This window comes from Ranitomeya imitator, chromosome 4 (genome assembly GCF_032444005.1).
Source record: "Ranitomeya imitator isolate aRanImi1 chromosome 4, aRanImi1.pri, whole genome shotgun sequence".
Taxonomy (NCBI): Eukaryota; Metazoa; Chordata; class Amphibia; order Anura; family Dendrobatidae; genus Ranitomeya; species Ranitomeya imitator.
The window spans coordinates 408,452,301-408,476,980 of NC_091285.1; the positions used below are offsets into that span (position 1 = coordinate 408,452,301).

General features: G+C 43.3%; 1 protein-coding gene across 1 annotated transcript in view; it reads left to right on the top strand.

Moving 5' to 3' along the window:
- LOC138676256 (collagen alpha-1(VII) chain-like) overlaps positions 1-23,965 on the top strand; it is an 831,262-nt gene extending 807,297 nt beyond the window's left edge. The window contains exons 99-100 of the mRNA XM_069765365.1: positions 22,007-22,177; positions 23,550-23,965. Coding sequence (XP_069621466.1) covers positions 22,007-22,177; positions 23,550-23,569 — 191 coding nt within the window. The 3' untranslated portion in view covers positions 23,570-23,965. The remainder of the gene's footprint in view (positions 1-22,006; positions 22,178-23,549) is intronic.
- The last annotated feature ends 715 nt before the right edge of the window (positions 23,966-24,680 follow it).

The window sequence follows — 24,680 nt, forward strand, 5'->3', positions numbered from 1 at the left end:
GGGAGCTTGACAACAGAATTCACAACACCCACCATTAATTAATAACAGCAAAGGCTATGCAGACAGCTGCAGGCTGATATTAATAGCCTAGGAAGGGGCCATGGATACTGTCCCTCCCCCAGGCTAAAACATAAGCTCTCAGCCACACCAGAAAAGACACACCTATAAGATTTGCCAATTCTGGCACTTAGCCTCGGACTTCCCACTTGCCCGGTAGTGGTTGCAATTGGGGAGATAGTGGAGGGTTGATGTCACCTTTGCATTTTTAGGTGACATCAACCCCCGCGGTTAGTAATGGAGAGGCATCAATAAGACGCCCCCATTACTAACCCCATTGACATATTGTAAGAAAACACAGACAACCAGAAAAATGTCCTTTAATTGAAAGAAAGACATAGACTCCTTTAATAATCTTAATTAAATCATACTTACGACTTCACCAAATTCCACCGAAGCCCTCGTTCTCCTGTAATAAACCAAAAATAAAAAACAATATCCCTCACCTATCCGTCGTTCTGCCCCATGCTGTAATCCATGTCTTGAGGAGAAATAGTTTTCAACCTGGATGGTGCTATGATGCAATCGTCCAGGCTGTGAACCCCTGGTGAATGAACTGCTGGGAGCGCAGTGTTAGTGACCGGCGGTGACATCATTGAGGTTACCTCCGGGCACTGAGGCTCCGTTCCCAGCCAGGCTGAAGTGTGGTGACCTCAGTGAGTTCCCCTTTAGCACCGTGAGAAAATTGCACGGTGCAGAGGTGAGTTCACCACAGCTGAAATTCACCAGTGGTTCTCAGCCTGGACGGTTGCATCTTGGCACCATCCAGGTTAAAAACGATTAATCCCTCAGACATGGATTACGGCGTGGGACAGAACCATGGAGGGGTTAGGGATATTGTTGTTTTTTATTTTTGGTTCATTACAGGAGAACGAGGGCTTCGGTGGAATAGGTGTTAGGTGAGTATAACTGTGTTTGTTATTTTTAAATAAAATGGAAAACTGTGTTTTGTTTTATTTCTAACTAGCTGAAGAGCCCGGCCCATATGTCATCTCCTCCTGTATATAGTATATACATGTATGTCATCTCTTCTGTATATACTATATACCTGTATGTCATCTCCTCCTATATATAGTATATACCTGTATGTCATCTCCCCTGTATATAGTGTATACCTGCTGTATGTCATCTCCTCCTATATATAGTATATACCTGTATGTCATCTCCCCTGTATATAGTGTATACCTGCTGTATGTCATCTCCTCCTCTATATACCTATGTGTCATCTCTTTTATATAGTATATACCTGTATGTAATCTCCTCCTGTATATAGTATATACGTGTATCATCTCCTCCTGTATATAGTATGTACCTGTAAGTCATCTCCTCCTGTATAAAGTATATACCTGTGTATCATCTGCTCCTGTATATAGTATATACCTGTGTGTTATCTCCTCCTGTATATAGTATATACGTGTGTCATCTCCTCCTGTATATAGTATATACCTGTAAGTCATCTCCTCCAGTATATAGTATATACCTGTGTGTCATCTGCTCCTGTATATAGAATATACCTGTGTGTCATCTCCTCCTGTATATAGTATATACCTGTGTGTCATCTCCTCCTGTATATAGTATATATGTGTGTCATCTCCCCTGTATATAGTATATACCTGTGTGTCATCTCCTGTATATAGTATATGCCTGTGTGTCATCTCCTCCTGTATATAGTACATATCTGTGTGTCATCTCCTCCTGTATATAGTATGTACCTGTATGTCATCTCCTCCTGTATATAGTATATACCTGTGTGTCATCTCCTCCTGAATATAGCATATACCTGTGTGTCATCTCCTCTATATATAGTATATACGTGTGTCATCTCATCCTGTATATAGTTTATACCGGTATGTCATCTCCTCCTGTGTGGTATATACCTGTGTGTCATCTCCTCCTGTATATAGTATATACTTGTGTGTCATCTCCTCCTGTATATAGTATATACCTGTTTGTGATCTCCCCTGTATATAGTATATACCTGTGTGTCATCTCCCCTGTATATAGTATATACCTGTGTGTCATCTCCACTGTATATAGTATATACCTGTGTGTCATCACCCCTCTATATAGTATGTACCTGTATGTCATCTCCCCTGTATATAGTATATACCAGGTTGTCATCTCCTGCTGTATATAGTATATACCTGTATGTTATCTCCTCCTGTATATAGTATATACCTTTGTGTCATGTCCTCCTGTATATGGTATATACCTGTATGTCATCTGTTCCTGTATATAGTATATACCTGTGTGTCATCTCCCCTGTATATAGTATATATATGTGTGTCATCTCCTCCTGTATATATATATACCTGTGTGTCATCTCCTCCTGTATATAGTATATACCTGTGTGTCATCTCTTCCTGTATATAGTACATACCTGTGTGTCATCTCTGTCATGATCCCAATGGCAGGGGATCACAAAAGGACAAGCACAAAAACAAAACAAGCTCTAGGGTGATGGAACCTGAGCTGACCGCGATCCTGAACCTAAACACACAACTAGCAGTAGCCGGGGAACGTGCCTACGATGATTCCTAGACGTCTCGCGCCAGCCGAAGGATTAACTTCCCCTATTAGAAGAAACACAGACCTCACTTGCCTCCAGAGAAACACCCCACAGAAATAGCAGCCCCCCACATGTAATAACGGTGAAATGAGAGGAAAGCACATACGTAGTTATGAAAATAGAATCAGCAAAAATGAGGCCCGCTAAAGCTAGATAGCAGAGGATACAAAAGTGAACTGCGCCGTCAGCGAAAAACCCTTCAAAAAACCATCCTGAAATTACTTGAACTCATGTGCCAACTCATGGAACATGAGGAGTAATTTCAGCCCACTAGAGCAACCAGCAGCAAGGAATACACATATCAGCAAGCTGGACTAAGACAAAAATAAAGCAAAACGTGGAACAGGAAAATCAAAACTTAGCTTGTCCTGAAGATAACAGACGCAGGGAGCAGAGGTAAAAAGACACGCTGATTACATTGATAGCCAGCGAGGAAATGACAAAAAGGCCAGGTTAAATAGGAAACTCCCATAACCTGATGGAACAGGTGGACACCAGAGACCGCAGGGAACACAAGTCACCCAGTACCATCAGTAACCACCAGAGGGAGCCCAAAAATAGAACTCACAACAGTACCCCCCCCTTGAGGAGGGGTCACCGAACCCTCACGAGAACCACCAGGGCGACCAGGATGAGCCCTATGAAAAGCACGGACCAAATCGGCAGCATGAACATCAGAGGCAATCACCCAAGAATTATCCTCCTGACCATAACCCTTCCACTTGACCAAATACTGGAGTTTCCGTCTGGAAACACGAGAATCCAAGATCTTCTCCACAACATACTCCAATTCACCCTCCACCAGCACCGGAGCAGGAGGCTCAAGCGAAGGAACAACAGGTACCTCATACTTCCGCAACAACGACCGATGGAACACATTATGAATAGCAAACGATGCCGGGAGATCCAAACGAAACGACACAGGGTTAAGAATTTCCAAGATCCTATAGGGACCGATGAACCGAGGCTTGAACTTAGGAGAAGAGACCTTCATAGGAACAAAACGAGAAGACAACCACACCAAGTCCCCAACAAGAAGTCGAGGACCCACGCGGCGACGGCGATTAGCAAACTGCTGAGCCCTCTCCTGGGACAACTTCAAATTGTCCACCACAGGACTCCAAATCCGATGCAACCTATCCACCACCATGTCCACTCCAGGACAATCAGAAGGCTCCACCTGACCAGAGGAAAAACGAGGATGAAACCCCGAATTACAAAAGAAAGGAGAAACCAAGGTAGCAGAACTAGCCCGATTATTAAGGGCAAACTCGGCAAGCGGCAAAAAGGAAACCCAGTCATCTTGATCAGCAGAAACAAAACACCTTAAATAAGTTTCTAAAGTCTGATTAGTTCGTTCCGTCTGGCCATTCGTCTGGGGATGGAATGCAGACGAAAAGCACAAATCAATGCCCATCTTAGCACAGAACGTCCGCCAAAATCTAGACACAAACTGGGATCCCCTGTCAGAAACGATGTTCTCCGGAATGCCATGCAAACGGACCACGTTTTGAAAAAACAGAGGGACCAACTCAGAGGAGGAAGGTAACTTAGGCAAGGGTACCAGATGAACCATCTTAGAAAAGCGGTCACACACAACCCATATGACGGACATTTTTTGAGAGACAGGGAGATCCGAAATAAAGTCCATGGAAATGTGCGTCCAAGGCCTCTTCGGGATAGGCAAAGGTGACAACAATCCACTGGCCCGAGAACAGCAAGGCTTAGCCCGAGCGCAAACTCCACAAGACTGCACGAAAGAACGCACATCCCTCGACAAGGAAGGCCACCAAAAAGACCTGGCCACCAAGTCTCTAGTACCAAATATTCCAGGATGACCTGCCAACACAGAAGAATGGACCTCGGAGATGACTCTACTGGTCCAATTATCCGGAACAAACAGTCTTTCCGGCGGACAACGATCAGGTTTATCCGCCTGAAACTCCTGCAAAGCACGTCGCAAGTCTGGGGAGACAGCCGACAAAATCACCCCATCCCTAAGGATACCAGTGGGCTCAGAATTTCCAGGGGAGTCAGGCACAAAACTCCTAGAAAGAGCATCCGCCTTCACATTCTTTGAACCTGGCAGGTATGAAACCACAAAATTGAAACGGGAGAAAATCAGTGACCAACGAGCCTGTCTAGGATTCAGACGCTTGGCAGACTCAAAGGGAACCTGTCACCCCGTTTTTTGAGATTGAGCTATAAATACTGTTAAATAGGGCCTGCGCTGTGTGTACCTATAGTGTATGTAGTGTACCCCGATTCCCCATGTATGCTGAGAAATAACTTACCAAAGTCGCCGTTTTCGCCTGTCAATCAGGCTGGTCAGGTCGGGAGGGCGTGGTGACATCGGTGGTTCTTCCTCAGCTTTACGTTGGTGGCGTAGTGGCGTAGTGGTGAACAAGCAGCGCGCGATCTGCGCTGTAATCCCTTGCATCGGTGGGGGCGGCCATCTTCCTGGGGCCGCGCGTGCGCAGATCGAGTGCTCTGCTGCACGGGGCTTCAGGAAAATGGCCGCGGGATGCCGCGCGTGCGCATTAGAGATCGCGGCGGCCATTTTCCCAAAGCCGAGATGCAAACTCGGCTTTGGGAAAATGGCCGCCGCGATCTCTAATGCGCACGCGCGGCATCCCGCGGCCATTTTCCTGAAGCCCCGTGCAGCAGAGCACTCGATCTGCGCACGCGCGGCCCCAGGAAGATGGCCGCCCCCACCGACGAAAGGGATGACAGCGCAGATCGCGCGCTGTGTCTTCACCACTACGCCACTACGCCACCAACGTAAAGCTGAGGAAGAACCAGCGATGTCACCACGCCCTCCCGACCTGACCAGCCTGATTGACAGGCGAAAACGGCGACTTTGGTAAGTTATTTCTCAGCATACATGGGGAATCGGGGTACACTACATACACTATAGGAACACACAGCGCAGGCCCTATTTAACAGTATTTATAGCTCAATCTCAAAAAACGGGGTGACAGGTTCCCTTCAAGGTACATCAAATTTTTGTGATCAGTCAAGACCAGCACACGATGTCTAGCACCCTCAAGCCAATGACGCCACTCCTCAAATGCCCACTTCATGGCCAAAAGCTCCCGATTACCAACATCATAATTCCGTTCAGCGGGCGAAAATTTTCTAGAAAAGATCGCACATGGCTTCATCACTGAGCCATCGGAGCTTCTCTGTGACAAAACCGCCCCCGCTTCGATCTCGGAAGCATCAACCTCAACCTGAAAAGGAAGCGACGTATCTGGCTGACGCAACACAGGAGCAGAAGAAAACCGGCGCTTAAGTTCCTGAAAGGCCTCCACAGCCGCAGGAGACCAATCAGTAACATCAGCACCCTTCTTAGTCAAATCCGTCAAAGGCTTAACAACACTAGAAAAATTAGTTATGAAGCGACGATAAAAATTAGCAAAGCCCAAGAACTTCTGTAGACTCTTAAGAGATGTAGGCTGCGTCCAGTCACAAATAGCCTGAACCTTGACGGGATCCATCTCAATAGTAGAAGGAGAAAAAATATACCCCAAAAAGGAAATCTTCTGGACTCCAAAGAGACATTTAGAACCCTTTACAAACAAAGAATTGGCCCGCAGGACCTGAAACACCTTCCTGACCTGCTGAACATGAGACTCCCAGTCATCAGAAAAAACCAAAACATCATCCAAATACACGATAATAAATTTATCCAGATATGCACGGAAAATATCGTGCATAAAAGACTGGAAGACAGAAGGAGCATTAGAAAGTCCAAAAGGCATCACCAAATACTCGAAATGGCCCTCAGGCGTATTAAATGCGGTTTTCCACTCATCACCCTGCCTTATCCGCACAAGATTATACGCACCCCGAAGATCAATCTTAGTGAACCATTTAGCCCCCTTAATGCGAGCGAACAAATCAGTCAACAATGGCAAAGGATACTGATATTTGACTGTAATCTTATTCAAAAGACGATAATCTATGCAAGGCCTCAAGGAACCATCTTTTTTGGCCACGAAAAAAAAACCTGCTCCCAAAGGGGACGAAGATGGACGGATATGTCCCTTTTCCAAGGACTCCTTAACATAATTCCGCATAGCAGTATGCTCTGGCACTGACAGATTGAACAAACGACCTTTGGGGAATTTACTGCCAGGAATCAAATCTATAGCACAATCGCAATCCCTGTGAGGAGGAAGCGAACTGAGCTTAGGCTCCTCAAAAACCTCCCGATAATCAGACAAAAATACCGGAACCTCAGAAGGAGTAGATGAAGCGATAGAAATCGGAGATGCATCATCATGAACCCCCTGACATCCCCAGCTTAACACAGACATTGTTTTCCAGTCTAGGACTGGGTTATGAGTTTGTAAACATGGCAGACCAAGCACTAAGACATCATGTAAATTATACAGTACCAGATAGCGAATCACTTCCTGATGAACGGGAGTCATACGCATGGTCACTTGTGTCCAGTATTGAGGTTTATTCATAGCCAAAGGTTTAGAGTCAATTCCTTTCAAAGGAATAGGAACTTCCAGAGGTTCCAGACTAAACCCACAGCGATTGGCAACTGACCAATCCATAAGACTCAGGGCAGCGCCTGAATCCACATAGGCATCGACGGAAATGGATGAGAATGAACAAATCAGAGTCACAGACAGAATGAACTTAGACTGTAAAGTACCAATGGCAACAGACTTATCAACCTTTTTTGTGCGTTTAGAGCATGCTGATATAACATGAGCTGAATCACCACAATAAAAACACAATCCATTTTTCCGCCTATAATTTTGCCGTTCACTTCTGGACTGAATTCTATCACATTGCATTATCTCAGGTGCCTGTTCAGAAGACACCGCCAAATGGTGCACAGGTTTGCGCTCCCGTAAACACCGATCAATCTGAATAGCCATAGTCATGGACTCATTCAGACCTGTAGGTGCCGGGAACCCCACCATAACATCTTTAATGGCCTCAGAAAGGCCATCTCTAAATTTTGCAGCCAGAGCGCACTCATTCCACTGAGTAAGCACCGACCATTTCCGAAATTTCTGACAAAATATTTCTGCTTCATCTTGCCCCTGAGAGAGAGCCAATAAAGCTTTTTCAGCCTGAATCTCTAGGTTAGGTTCCTCATAGAGCAAACCCAATGCCAGAAAAAACGCATCCACATTGAGCAACGCAGGATCCCCTGGTGCCAATGCAAATGCCCAATTCTGAGGGTCACCCCGCAGGAAAGATATAACAATCTTGACCTGCTGAGCAGGGTCTCCAGAGGAGCGAGATTTCAAAGAAAGAAACAACTTGCAATTGTTCCTAAAATTCAGAAAACTAGATCTATCTCCAGAAAAAAACTCTGGGATAGGAATTCTAGGTTCAGACATAGGCGTATGTACAACAAAATCTTGTATATTTTGAACCTTAGCAGCAAGATTATTCAGGCTGGAAGCCAAACTCTGGACGTCCATGATAAACAGCTGAGGTCAGAGCCATTCAAGGATTAAGAGGAGGAAAAAAAAAAACAGCCAAGCTGCAATTAAGGCTAGGCAGCAAACACTGAGGAGGGGAAAACAAAAAAAAAAAAAAACTTCCTCAGACTACTTTTCCTCCTACTTCAGCCAAAACGATGACCAATTTTTTCGGGCCGGCTATACTGTCATGATCCCAATGGCAGGGGATCACAAAAGGACAAGCACAAAAACAAAACAAGCTCTAGGGTGATGGAACCTGAGCTGACCGCGATCCTGAACCTAAACACACAACTAGCAGTAGCCAGGGAACGTGCCTACGATGATTCCTAGACGTCTCGCGCCAGCCGAAGGATTAACTTCCCCTATTAGAAGAAACACAGACCTCACTTGCCTCCAGAGAACACCCCACAGAAATAGCAGCCCCCCACATGTAATAACGGTGAAATGAGAGGAAAGCACATACGTAGTTATGAAAATAGAATCAGCAAAAATGAGGCCCGCTAAAGCTAGATAGCAGAGGATATAAAAGTGAACTGCGCGGTCAGCGAAAAACCCTTCAAAAAACCATCCTGAAATTACTTGAACTCATGTGCCAACTCATGGAACATGAGGAGTAATTTCAGCCCACTAGAGCAACCAGCAGCAAGGAATACACATATCAGCAAGCTGGACTAAGACAAAAATAAAGCAAAACGTGGAACAGGAAAATCAAAACTTAGCTTGTCCTGAAGATAACAGACGCAGGGAGCAGAGGTAAAAAGACACGCTGATTACATTGATAGCCGGCGAGGAAATGACAAAAAGGCCAGGTTAAATAGGAAACTCCCATAACCTGATGGAACAGGTGGACACCACAGACCGCAGGGAACACAAGTCACCCAGTACCATCAGTAACCACCAGAGGGAGCCCAAAAACAGAACTCACAACACATCTCTTCCTGTACATAGTATATACCTGTGTATCATCTGCTCCTGTATATAGTATATACTTGTGTGTCATCTGCTCCTGTATCTAGTATATACCTGTGTGCCATCTCCTCCAGTATATAGTATATAACTGTGTGTCATCTCCTCCTGTATATAGTATATACATGTGTGTCATCTCCTCCAGTATATAGTATATACCTGTGTGTCATCTCCTCCTGTATATAGTATATATCTGTGTGTCATCTCCTCCTGTATTAGATCGCGTTCACACGTTATTTGGTCAGTATTTTTACCTCAGTATTTGTAAGCTAAATTGGCAGCCTGATAAATCCCCAGCCAACAGGAAGCCCTCCCCCCTGGCAGTGTATATTAGCTCACACATACACATAATAGACAGGTCATGTGACTGACAGCTGCCATATTTCCTATATGGTACATTTGTTGCTCTTGTAGTTTGTCTGCTTATTAATCAGATTTTTATTTTTGAAGGATAATACCAGACTTGTGTGTGTTTTAGGGCGAGTTTCATGTGTAAAGTTGTGTGTGTTGAGTTGCATGTGGCGACATGCATGTAGCGACTTTTGTGAGATGAGTTTTGTGTGGCGACATGCGTGTAGCAACTTTTTATGTGTCGAGTTGTATGTGACAGGTTAGTGTAGCAAGTTGTGTGCAGCAAGTTTTGCGCATGATGAGTTTTGCGCGTGGCGAGTTTTATGTGTGGTGCATTTTGAGTATGTGCAAGTTTTGTGTGAGGCAACTTTTGCATGTTTTACAACTTTTGTGCATGTGGCAATTTTTCCACGTGTGCAAGTTTTGCGTGTGGCAAGTTTTCCATGAGGTGAGTTTTGCACTTGTGGCGAGTTTTGCGTGAGCCTAGTTTTGCATGTGGTGAGTTTTACGCGTGGCGAGTTTTGAGCGGCGACTTTTGTGTTTCGACTTTTCTGTGGCGAGGTTGGTGCATGTGTGGTGAAATGTGTGCTGAGGGTGGTACATCCCCGTGTGTGGTGTTCATATCCCCGTGTGTGGTGAGTATCCCATGTCGGGGCCCCACCTTAGCAACTGTACGGTATGTACTCTTTGGCGCTATCGCTCTCACTCTTTAAGTCCCCCTTGTTCACATCTGGCAGCTGTCAATTTGCCTCCAACACTTTTCCTTTCACTTTTTCCCCATTATGTAGATAGGGGCAAAATTGTTTGGTGAATTGGAAAGCGCGGAGTTAAAATTTCACCTCACAACATAGCCTATGACGCTCTCAGGGTCCAGACATGTGACTGTGCAAAATTTTGTGGCTGTAGCTGCGACGGTGCAGATGCCAATCCCGGACATACACACATACATACATACATACATACACACATACACACACACACATTCAGCTTTATATATTAGACTAGCTGAAGAGCCCAGCGTTGCCTGGGCATAGTAAATATCTGTGGTTAGTTATAGCACCTCACGTCTCTTATTTTCCCATCGTGCCTCTCATTTTCTCCCTTACACCTCTCATTTTCCCCCTCACTCCTCTTATTCTCCCCGTCACTCCTCTCATACCCACCTAACACTTGTCATTTCAACCTCACATCTGTCATTTTCCGATAACTCCACTATTTTCTCTCTCTCCTCTCATTTTGCACTCACACCTTTTCATTTTCACCTCACACCCCTCATTTTCCCCTCAGTATGTACATGTTTGTCATCTCCCTTATATATAGTATACACCTGTATGTCATCTCTTGTATATTGTATATACCTGCATGTCATCTCCCCTGTAAATAGTATATACCTGCTGTATGTCATCTCCTCCTGTATATTGTATATACCCATGTGTCATCTCCTATATTATATACCTGTATGTCATCTCTTCTGTATATACTCTATACCTGTATGTCATCTCCTCCTATATATAGTATATACATGTATGTCATCTCCTGTATATATTATATACCTGTATGTCATCTCCCCTGTATATAGTATATACCTGCTGTATGTCATCTCCTCTATATACCTATGTCATCTCCTCTTTTATATAGTATATACCTGTATGTCATCTCCTCCTGTATATAGTATATACGTGTGTCATCTCCTCCTGTATATAGTATGTACCTGTAAGTCATCTCCTCCTGTATATAGTGTATACCTGTATGTCATCTCTTCCTGTATATAGTATATACCTGTGTGTCATCTCTCCTGTATATAGTATATACCTGTATGTCATCTCCTCCTGTATATAGTATATACCTGTGTATCATCTCCACTGTATATAGTATATACCTGTGTGTCATCGCCCCTGTATATAGTATGTACATGTATGTCATCTCCCCTGTATATAGTATATACCAGGTTGTCATCTCCTCCTGTATATAGTATATACCTGTGTGTCATGTCCTCCTGTATATAGTATATACCTGTATGTCATCTCCTCCTGTATATAGTATATACCTGTGTCATCTCCCCTGTATATAGTAGATATGTGTGTCTCATCTCCTCCTGTATATACTGTAGTATATACCTGTGTCATCTCCCCTGTATATAGTAGATATGTGTGTGTCATCTCCTCCTGTATATAGTATATACCTGTCAGTCATCTCCTGCTGTATATAGTATATACGTGTGTCATCTGCTCCCATATATAGTATATACGTGTGTCATCTGCTCCTGTATATAGTATATACCTGTGTGTCATCTCCTCCTATATATAGTATATACCTGTGTCATCTCCTCCTGTATATAGTATATACCTGTGTGTAATTTCCTCCTGTATATAGTATATATCTGTGTGTCATTTCCTCCTGTATTAGACCGCATTCACACATTATTTGGTCAGTATTTTTACCTCAGTATTTGTAAGCTAAATTGGCAGCCTGATAAATCCCCAGCCAACAGGAAGCCCTCCCCCTGGCAGTATATATTAGCTCACACATACACATGGTGCGTATTGAGTATGTGCAAGTTTTGTGTAAGGCAACTTTTGCATGTGTGGCAACTTTTGTGCATGTGGCAATTTTTCCGCGTGTGCAAGTTTTGCGTGTGGCGAGTTTTCCATGAGGTGAGTTTTGCACGTGGCGAGTTTTGAGCGGCGACTTGTGTTTCGACTTTTATGTGGCGAGGTTGGTGTATGTGAGGTGAAATGTGTGCTGAGGGTGGTAAATGTGTTCAAGCACGTGGTAGTTTGTGGCGCCTTTTGTGTGTGTGTTCATATCCCCGTGTGTGTTGAGTATCCCATGTCGAGGCCCCACCTTAGCAACTGTACGGTATATACTCTTTGGCGCCATCGCTTTCACTCTTTAAGTCCCCCTTGTTCACTTCTGGCAGTTGTCAATTTGCCTCTAACACTTTTCCTTTCACTTTTTCCCCATTATGTAGATAGGGGCAAAATTGTTTAGTGAATTGGAACGCACGGGGTTAAAATTTCACCTCACAACATAGCCTATGACGCTCTCAGGGTCCAGACGTGTGACTGTGCAAAATTTTGTGGCTGTAGCTGCGACGGTGCAGATGCCAATCCCGGACATACATACATACATACACACACACACACACATTCAGCTTTATATATTAGATGAAAGACTTTATTCTGTCTGTGTGTTTATTTACCATACAACTATAGAATTAATTATGGATAGGTGTCTTATAGACGCATCTCCATTACTAGCATGTGGGCTTGATGTCACTGGACAATACAAAGGTGACATCAACCCCACAAATATGAACCCCATTTGCCACCGGTACAGGGCAAGTGGAAGGAGCCAGGCAAAGCACCAGAATTGGCACATCTAATAGATGTGCCTTTTCTGGACAACTGCGGGCTGCTATTTTTAGGCTGGAGGGGCCAATATCCATGGCCCCTTATCAGCCTGAGAATACCAGCCACCAGCTGTCTGCTTTAGCACCCCACGCCGTTTTTTAAAATTATTTATTTAAATAATTTAAAAAAACAGCATGGGGGGCCCCTCTTTTCTTGATAACCAGCCTTGTTGAAGCTGAAAGCTGAGTGTTGCAGCCTCCAGCTGTGAGTTTTGCCTGCCTTGTTATCAGAAATATGGGGGAACCCACGCAGGTTGTTTTTTTAATTATTTATTTACAGCGCAGGAGCAGCTGATGAATTCTCCCATCATACGCTCCTGCTCTCACTGTTATTAGTGGCAGTAGGTGTCAGATGATGGGAGCTGTAGTACCATCAGCTGATGCCAGTGACTGGAGGTAAACTTTATACTACCGATCACAGTCTCTTGAAAGCGTGGGAACCACAACTCTTTGAAGGTGGGGATGGTTTTGCTGCCGATCAGAAGCAGTGTTTGCCATTCTGTCATGCATATGACAGCGTGTCAAACACTGTATTGTCGGGCCCCTAATTCAAGTGAATGGGGTTCGGGTCCGCTCTGCAAGATGACAGGCTGTATGGACGCATCATGCAGCCTGCCATCTAGATGTAGCGGAGCTGACTGTGATGTCACATCCTCCAGTCCTTCACTTTTCTGCAGCAAATACGCTGCAAAAAAAGTCAACCTACATATTTGAAACTTTTTATGACCATCCGTTAAAGTCAATGGATGAAAAACTCTGCAAAAACACTGAAAAAACACTGAAAGAAGTGACATGCTCTATGTAAAAAAAAACGCTGCAAAACACAAAATCCTGATGAAAAAAAAAATGTGTGTGCACGAGATATCTGAAATCTCATAGGTTTTGCTGGCACTGTAAAAAGCAGCTGAAAATTAGCATTAAAAATGCAGCAAAAAAAAGCAGTACAAATGCCCAGTGTGAACTTACCCTAAGGTCGGGGTCACACTAGCGTAGAATACGGACGAGTGCGAAAAAGCATCACATAGCACTCGGACGACTGTTAATCTATGGGGCAGCTCACATCACCGCATGTTTTCTCCGGCGTATTCGACATGCGTGTAAAATCGCAGTCGGCTCCTATATCCATATATCTACCTATTCTATTTGTATTTACTGTATGTAATCCATCTCTTCTATCCTGTTGGCTCCTACAGTGATTTTGCAGAAGACGACAGATGAATTACCGGCTTTTCTTCTTTCTATGCAATATAAATACATATATGCAGTGGGGAAAAATGTATTTAATCAGCCACCAATTGTGAAAGTTCTCCCATTACCTGTAGTAATGGCACCTGTTTGAACTTGTTATCAGTATTAAAGACACCTGTCCACACCCTCAAACATTCACACTCCAAACTCCACTATGGTGAAGACCAAACAGCCGTTGAAGGACACCAGAAACAAAATTGTAGCCCTGCACCAGGCTGGGAAGACTGAATCTGCAATAGGAAAGCAGCTTGGTGTGATGAAATCAACTTTAGGAGCAATAATAACAAAATGGAAGACATACAAGACAACTGATAATCTCCCTCGATCTGGGGCTCCACGCAAGATCTCACCCTGTGGGGTCAAAATGATCACAAGAACGGTGAGCAAAAATCCCAGAACCACATGGTGGGACCTAGTGAATGACCTGCATAGAGCTGGGACCACCGTAGCAAAAGCTACCATCAGTAACACACTACGCCGCCAGGGACACAGATCCTGCAGTGCCAGACGTGTCCCCTTACTTAAGCCAGTACATGTCCAGGCCCATCTGAAGTTTGCTTGAGAGCTTTTGATTATCCAGAAGAGTATTGGAAGAATGTCATATGGTCTGATGAAACCAAAGTTGAACTATTTGGTAGAAAAAAACTTGTCGTGTTTGGAGGAGCCAGAATGCTGAGTTACATCCAAAGAGCACCATACCTACTGTGAAGCATGGGGGTGGCAACTTTGGCATGCTTTGGGGCTGTTTGTCTGCAAAGGTACCAGGATGACTGATCCATGTACATGAAAGAATGAATGGGGCCATGTATCGTGAGATTTTGAATGCAAACCTCCTTCCATCAGCAAGGGCATTGATGATGAAATGTGGATGGGTTTTTCAGCATGATAATGATCCTACGCACACCACCAGGGCAATGAAGGAGTGGCTTCGTAAGAAGCATATGAAGGTCTCACCCCGTGGGGTCAAAATGATCACAAGAACAGTGAGCAAAAAGCCCAGAACCACATTGTGGGACCTAGCAAATGACTTGCATTGGAGCAATAATAACAAAATGGAAGACATACAAGACAACTGATAATCTCCCTCGATCTGGGGCTCCACGCAAGATCTCACCCCGTGGAGTCAAAATGATCACAAGAACGGTGAGCAAAAATCCCAGAACTACATGGTGGGACCAAGTGAATTACCTGCATAGAGCTGGGACCACTGTAACAAAAGCTACCATTAGTAACACACTACGCCGCCAGGGACACAGATCCTGCAGTGCCAGATATCTCCCCCTACTTAAGCCAGTACATGTCCAGGCCCATCTGAAGTTTGCTAGAGAGCATTTCGATTATCCAGAAGAGTATTGGAAGAATGTCATATGGTCTGATGAAACCAAAGTTGAACTATTTGGTAGAAAAAAACTTGTCATGTTTGGAGGAGCCAGAATGCTGAGTTGCATTCAAAGAACACCATACCCACTGTGAATAATGGGGGTGGCAACTTTGGCATGCTTTGGGGCTGTTTGTCTGCAAAGTGCAAAGGTACCAGGATGACTGATCCATGTACATGAAAGAATGAATGGGGCCATGTATCGTGAGATTTTGAATGCAAACCTCCTTCAATCAGCAAGGGCATTGAAGATGAAATGTGGATGGGTTTTCCAGCATGATAATGTTCCTAAGCACACTACCAGGGCAATGAAGGAGTGGCTTCGTAAGAAGCATATGAAGGTCTCACTCCGTGGGGTCAAAATGATCACAAGAACGGTGGCAAAAATTGCAGAACCACATCGGGGGACCTAGCAAATGACCTGCATAGAATGGGACCACCGTAACAAAGGCTACCATCAGTAACACACTACGCGGCCAGGGACTCAGATCCTGCAGTGCCAGATATGTCCCCCTGCTTAAGCCAGTACATGTCCGGGCCCATCTGAAGTTTGCTAGAGAGCATTTGGATTATCCAGAAGAGTATTGGGAGGCTGTCATCTGGTCTGATGAAACCAAAGTAGAACTGTTTGGTAGAAACAAAACTCGTCATGTTTGGAGGAGAAGGAGTGCTGAGTTACATCCAAAGAACACCATACCTACTGTGAAGCATGAGGTTGGCAACATCATTCTTTGGGGCTGTTTCTCTGCAAAGGGACCAGGACGACTGATCCGTGTACATGAAAGAATGAATGGGGCCATGTATCGTGAGAATTTGAGTGAAAACCTTCCATCAGCTAGGTCATGGAAGATGAAACGTGGAAGGTCTTTCAGCATGATAATGATTCCAAGCACATCGCCAGGGCAACAAAGGAGTGGCTTCGTAAGAAGCATATGAAGTGGCCTAACCAGTCTCCAAATCTCAACCCCATAGAAAACCTTTGGAGGGAGTTGAAAGTCTGTGCTGCCCAGTGACAGGCCTAAAACATCACTATTCTAGAGGAGATCTGCATGGAGGAATGGGCCAACGTACCACCAGCAGTGTGTGCCAACCTTGTGAAGACTTACAGAAAACGTTTGACCTCTGTCATTGCCAACAAAGTCAACCTGCATATTTGAAGCTTTTTATCACCATCCGTTCAAGTCAATGGTTGAAAAACGCTGCAAAAACTCTGAAAAAAACACTGAAAGAAGTCAAAAAAATGCTGCAAAAGACAAAATCCTGATGAAAAAATAATAATGTGTGTGCACGAGATTTCTGAAATCTCATAGGTTTTGCTGGCACTGTGAAAAGCAGCTGAAAATTAGCATAAAAATGCAGCAAAAATAAGCAGTACAAACACCCAATGTGAACTTACCCTAAGGCCGGGGTCACACTAGCGTAGAATACGGACGAATGCTATGCGAGAAAGCATCACATAGCACTCGGACGACTGTTAATCTATGGGGCAGCTCACATCACTGTATTTTTTCTCTGGCGTATTCGACATGCATGCAAAATTGCAGCATGCTACGATTTTACACATATATCGGCCGAGTCTCACCAATGCAAGCCTATGGGTGCAAGAAAAAATCGGACACCACGTGGACCATGTGAGTGCTGTCCAATGTTTACGCACCAGTGTCCTTTGAAAAGGCAGCAATTCATTTGTGGTGTACAGTAAAATCACACTGACAGGTTAGAATAGAATTGATAGAATAGATATATACATATAGAATACATAGATATATAGATGTTAGTGACACACACATATATATATATATATATATATATATATATATATATATATATGTATTTATATTACATAGATAGATAGATACAAGAAAAGCCCGCAAATCATCTACCGCGTACAGTATAATCAAAAATTCTCACGGTGATCTGCTGTGAAGACACTGAGCTTGAACTGAGGTGACTTCATCACTGGCATTTTCACACGGTCCAGAGGGCACCGCAGTTCAGCCCAGCTGGGAGCGCAGCCTCAGTGACATCACTGAGGCTGCGCTCAAAGCATCTCATTCACCAGTGGTTCTCAGCCTGGACAGATGCATCTTGGCACCGTCCAGGTTGAAAACTAATTATCCCTCAGACATGGATTACGGTGTGGGACAGAACTACCGACAGGTATGCTATATTGTTGTTTTTTTATTTTAGTTTTATTACAGGAGATTGAGGGCTTTGGTGGAATTAGGCGAGGACATAAGTATGGTTTAATTGAGATTATTAAAGGAGTCTGTGTCTTTCTTTCAACTAAAGGACTTTTTCTGGTGTCTGTGTTTTTTTTACAATGTGACTATGGGGTTAGTAATGGGGGCATCTTATTGATGCCTCTCCAATACTTACCTCGGGGCTTGGTGTCACCAGACAATACAAAGGTGACATCAACCCTACCCCACTTGCCACCGCTACAGGGCATGTGGGAAGAGTGAGGCTAAGTGCCAGAATTGGCACTTCTCAGAGATGTGCCTTTTCTGGGGTGGCTGAGAGCTGATGTTTTTAGCCGGGGGGGGGGGGGGAAGGCAGTATCCATGGCCCCTTCCTAAGCTATTAATACCAGCCCACAGCTGTCTGCATAGCCTTTGCTGGTTATTAATTATAGAGGGACCCCACGTCATTTTTTTGAGAGTCCCCCATTTTAATAGCCAGTAAAGGCTAAGTATACAGCTGTGAGCTGATATTAATAGCCTGAGAAGCTCCATGAGTATTACCACCTTCCCAGGCAATAAACATCTGCCCCCAGTCATCGGCTTTCCCTCTGCTGGTTACGAAAATTGCGCAGGAGCTCACCTCATTTTTTCCCCAAAAATAATATTTTATTAATGAAATACATGTAGAGTAATCTGCACACACACTGTACTAGCTTGTATTTGTCACTGACATCTACATATCTACCTATTCTATTTGTATTTACTGTATGTAATCCATCTCTTCTATCCTGTCGGCTCCTACAGTGATTTTGCAGAAGACCGCAGATGAATTACCGGCTTTTCTTCTGTCAATCTCTCTATGCAAAATAAATACATATATGCAGTGGGGAAAAATGTATTTAGTCAGGCACCAATTGAGAAAGTTCTCCCATTACCTGTAGTAATGGCACCTGTTTGAACTTGTTATCAGTATTAAAGACACCTGTCCACACCCTCAAACATTCACACTCCAAACTCCACTATGGTGAAGACCAAACAGCCGTTGAAGGACACCAGAAACAAAATTGTAGCCCTGCACCAGGCTGGGAAGACTGAATCTGCAATAGGAAAGCAGCTTGGTGTGATGAAATCAACTTTAGGAGCAATAATAACAAAATGGAAGACATACAAGACAACTGATAATCTCCCTCGATCTGGGGCTCCACGCAAGATCTCACCCTGTGGGGTCAAAATGATCACAAGAACGGTGAGCAAAAATCCCAGAACCACATGGTGGGACCTAGTGAATGACCTGCATAGAGCTGGGACCACCGTAGCAAAAGCTACCATCAGTAACACACTACGCCGCCAGGGACACAGATCCTGCAGTGCCAGACGTGTCCCCTTACTTAAGCCAGTACATGTCCAGGCCCATCTGAAGTTTGCTTGAGAGCTTTTGATTATCCAGAAGAGTATTGGAAGAATGTCATATGGTCTGATGAAACCAAAGTTGAACTATTTGGTAGAAAAAAACTTGTCGTGTTTGGAGGAGCCAGAATGCTGAGTTACATCCAAAGAGCACCATACCTACTGTGAAGCATGGGGGTGGCAACTTTGGCATGCTTTGGGGCTGTTTGTCTGCAAAGGTACCAGGATGACTGATCCATGTACATGAAAGAATGAATGGGGCCATGTATCGTGAGATTTTGAATGCAAACCTCCTTCCATCAGCAAGGGCATTGATGATGAAATGTGGATGGGTTTTTCAGCATGATAATGATCCTACGCACACCACCAGGGCAATGAAGGAGTGGCTTCGTAAGAAGCATATGAAGGTCTCACCCCGTGGGGTCAAAATGATCACAAGAACAGTGAGCAAAAAGCCCAGAACCACATTGTGGGACCTAGCAAATGACTTGCATAGAACTGGGACCACCGTAACAAAGGCTACCATCAGTAACACACTACGCGGCCAGGGACTCAGATCCTGCAGTGCCAGATATGTCCCCCTGCTTAAGCCGGTACATGTCTGGGCCCGTCTGAAGTTTGCAAGCGAGCATTTGGATTATCCAGAAGAGTATTGGGAGGATGACATATGGTCTGATGAAACCAAAGTAGATCAAACAAAGCTCGTCAAGTTTGGAGGAGAAGGAATGCTGAGTTGCATCCAAAGAAAACCATACCTACTGTGAAGCATGGGGTTGGCAACATCATGATTTGGGGCTCTTTCTCTGCAAAGGAACCAGGATGACTGATCCGTGTACATGAAAGAATGAATGGGGCCATATATCGTGAAATTTTGAGTGCAAACCAACTTCCTTCAGCAAGGTCATGGAAGATGAGACGTGGAAGGTCTTTCAGCATGATAATGATCCCAAGCACACCGCCAGGGCAACAAAGGAGTGGCTTCGTAAGAAGCATATGAAGGTCCTGGAGTGGCCTAACCAGTCTCCAAATCTCAACCCCATAGAAAACCTTTAGAGGAAGTTGAAAGTCTGTGTTGCCCAGTGACAGGCCAAAAACATCACTGCTCTAGAGGAGGTCTGCATGGAGGAGTGGGCCAACGTACCACCAGCAGTGTGTGCCAACCTTGTGAAGATTTACAGAAAATGTTTGACTTCTGTCATTGCCAACAAAGTGGATAACCTCTTTAAGTGCAATTACGAACTATGCGGGAATGCCAGTAGAACTATTATAATAAATAGCCATTTAAAGCAAATTTACAAAATAATCACATGTAGTTTAAACAAAATAAAGCTTTTTTGAATATTAACTGTTTGGTGCTCCAAATCCTGAATTATGACATTTCTTATACCTTCCACAAATTGTCTCTTTTGGCCAGACTTACAGGGTCTGCATCTCTAAGAAAACAGCAATTTTAGGAAAGGGTGTAATGAGAGCACTAGTCAAGTTGTTGGAACAATAAATCATATGCATACATCTATCTATAAGGGATATATGTGTGAACAATGCCACCTGATATGGAAAATATAAATTTCTGTCACGGGTTTACAGTGACTGAGAGGAGCCAGAAAACCGCAGCGTCTGTTTTCTCCTACTCCTGCACGGATTAGAAGAACTCCATCTCTTATTAAACGGTGTAAATTTAGTTTGGTAGTGCAGGGGTTAATCCGCTCAATTGAGAGCTCCTGAAAGCTTTCCTGCGTTAAGGCTCTCTGCACAGTTAGCCAATCCTATCTCCTATATAATCTGGGCCCTGGCTAACGCTCATTGTTAGAGATAGCTTATGCTGCATGGCTGGAGGTTGTTGTTAGTTATTATAGGAGAAGGCGGTTGGTGGATTTATCTGTGACTTTTGTTAGATTTTGAATGTGTGATAATGCTTTTTCTTCTCCTTCTTCGGTTTAACCCCATCCTCGATTCCCCCGTTGCATACTTCTGTTATATGCGTGGGTATATTTGTATATTTGTTATTTTTCATTACTCCTGTTCATAATACCAAGTTAGTCTAGTGGTGTATTACGGTACACTACTACACCCCTCTTCCCTGGGTGGGGGAAGGGTACAGAATGATGGTGAATTTAGGAGCTAAGGCAAGGTACGTGTCCCCGCCATCTTCATTATCAGAACTTGAAGTAACAGGGCGAACTAGGGCGCTCGCAGCAGTGGGGACAGGAAAGGAGCCCCTTGTCCCAGGACATCCGACAACAGAGTCTTGACAATTTCCTACAAAGATCGGGTCTTCACAGGTGATTTGAGCACGAGGCACAATCATACAGAATAAAAGTTAAAGTCAAAAAGGATAGATAAGTTTTAAAAAAAAGAAATATGTAATCTGGATCAAAAGGATGCAGTATTTAAATCAAAATTCTGACTCCTAGCCTTTGAGTTTCTGCGCATGCCCAAGCCAAAGAATAAGCAATAATTAAACAATGCATTAGCAAAACATAAACAATTATTCGATTTCATTGATTATTTAGTCCAAAAAGACTTTGAGGCACCTTGTTTCTGTGAGTACATCTCATCTTATCTACAGAACAGCATCTTACAGAACATTCTAAGAATATCCGCAGGCTTAACCTTGATTTCTTATATCTGAAATAATATAGCATTTTATGAAGCTTGTTATGAAGCCGTTCTGATTATTTTCCTTATCACACGATATACACCAAAAAGATATTATTCTTAAAATATCTCCAACATTTGAAAACATACCGATGGGCAAATTTAGAGAAAAATCTATTTTCACATCTTTTTTATTGTACTGAATTAGAATAGAGTACATTCAATGTACAAAGTCAAGAAAAATGATTAGTTTTTGGTGTATTTGTGTGAAAATTACGCAGTGCCTTGAAATGAATTACTCTGAGACAAAGGATTTCATGTTTAAGATATTTTCATGTAAGACGCAAACTCTCTAAGCCAAGATGTCTTTCATTCCAGGTCCTTGTTTGCAACCCATGGATGAAGGATTTTGTTCACAATATATCTTGCTTTGGTACTACCATTTGAAGGCTGATGAGTGTCGTCCATTTGTTTATGGTGGTTGTGGAGGCAACCATAATCGTTTTAATAGTAAAGAGAAGTGTGAACGGAGGTGTAAAACAAAAGCAGGTTAGAACTTTTGTAAGCTCTCAAATGATAAAATACTGCCGTGTGAAAAAGCAGAAAACATAAAGAACATAAAAGTTTCTGAGTAGAAGATGACATAGTAATCTGTCATGATATAATATTTTAGGCTTTACTAGTTATAGTCAAAATAACATGCAATGTATTTGGGTTTTTATTATTTTTGCTGTTTTTAATGTAGCACATGATACAATAGATATTAAAATTCTGCTGCAAATTCTGTGTTGGAAAGAAAAACTCTGCCTAAAATATGTACGTTTTTGTTCTTTTTTTGGCTTTTTTTGCAAGCATTTTTGTTGCAGATATTTCCTCGCTCATTATTATGGCTGAAATCTGCAGAAAAACAGCTGCAAGAATTGATATGCCGCAGTTAAAAAATGTGCTGAAATTATGGGAAGAGAAAATAAGCGAAGTGTGCATGAGACTTCAAGAATCTCATTCACTTTGCTGTTACTAGGAAATCTTTCAGGTTGTGTGACAAAACTGTGCGGGGGGGAAAAAAAGTGTAAAAAATGTGACAAGAACACAAAGTGTGCACATAGCTTTAGGGCACAGTCAGACGGCCACATAACACTGACGATAATCGCATCGCAACGCTCGGACTGGCCGGTGGCTCTTCTGTCCCAAGCTTGACTGCAGAATAGAAGTACATGCTGTCACCCACAGGTAAGGAGAGCCGCCGGCTAGTCCGAGCATTGCGATCGTAGTCTGTGTTAACCGGCCGTCTGACTGCGCCATTATTCTAACATCATATAAGTAATACGCAGTATATGTTAAAAACAGTGTACCGTACATTGATTCTATAATGCAATCATTAGCCCACATTCAGACACTTCTTTAAGATCCTTCAAAAACTCTGGTTCCATTTTACGTATTTCTTGCCTTTCTTTAGATGTAAATTTAGTGGAACAGGAATATGAATAACTATCTTTAATGTTGTTCCAATTTTTCAAATCACCAGAACATCCTTTTATAATCACCAGCAAAGGCGACAAGACAGTAGATGTCATCTCATGAACCATGTCGGCGCTGATTTCACTACGTATCATGTCAGTGTAATCCTCTGTACAGACCATCTGCACCGCAGATTACAGTGATAAGAATACTCCATGAAAAGGATCCTACAGCTTCTTGCTTAATGTGTCCTCAAAACCTGTATGCACTAAGATACGGGGCCCTGCATATAGAATATCATATTTAGACAGTCCTACATCAAACATCTAAATGATGCAAATGAATGTGGCAAAAATGTGATGAAATCAAGTCTAACAGGACATACCAGGATGCCTAGATGTCAAGAGTTAAACTGACTACTTGAGCAGTAATCTAATGTATGGCTTATTTTTTTGTCTTTCAGAACTGTCCCTGGGGAGGTGATGATGTTCCTGGTTGATCATACATCACATGTATTGGCAGATGATGCATTTTCATGCATTTGAAGACTTCATCCTGACTAAACCCAATCAGTGCAGGCTCGGTGTGTGGGAAGGGATTTGAAGTCAGAAGAATCCAAAATTTCAAAGTAACAGTATTACTGAGAAGTATGATAAAGTCCAGTATAAGCATATCAAGGACATGTCTATTGCAGGCTGCTGCTTTGTACCTTACCCAAATAGTAATTAGAAATTTGATTATTTTGTGCCATTTTTTATTCGCATTTACATTTGTTTTTAAATTGTAATATTAACGTAAATTATATTTTTACAAAGAAATAAAGGGACAAACGGAAACACGATGATTAAAGACAAAAATAGCACAGTGGATCTATAATTAAAAAAACAAACAAAAACAGTAAAAGTTTTCAATTTATTTTGTGATTCTGCTGTCATCCTTCTTTATTAAGTATAAAAAAGTTATCTTTCAATTAATGCTACAGCAAGTAACTAGTTATCTAAGAACACGACTGATAGTGCTCCTCTGAAGGTGTCGTAACACTTTTAGGTAACCTTCTGTGCACCTTAATCAGTGCTATACACTAAAGGCCCCTTCACATTAAGCGACGCTGCAGCGATACCGACAACGATCCGGATCGCTGAGGCGTCGCTGTTTGGTCGCTGGAGAGCTGTCACACAGACCGCTCTCCAGCGACCAACGATGCCGGTAACCAGGGTAAACATCAGGTAACTAAGCGCAGGGCCGCGCTTAGTAACCCGATGTTTACCCTGGTTACCATCCTAAAAGTTAAAAAAACAAACGCTACATACTTACCTACAGCCGTCTGTCCTCCAGCGCTGTGCTCTGCACTCCTCCTGTACTGTCTGTGAGCACAGCGGCCGGAAAGCAGAGCGGTGACGTCACCGCTCTGCTTTCCGGCTGACCGGCGCTCACAGCCAGTGCAGGAGGAGAGCAGAGCACAGCGCTGGAGGACAGACGGCTGTAGGTAAGTATGTACTGTTTGTTTTTTTTTACTTTTAGGATGGTAACCAGGGTAAACATCGGGTTACTAAGCGCGGCCCTGCGCTTAGTTACCCGATGTTTACCCTGGTTA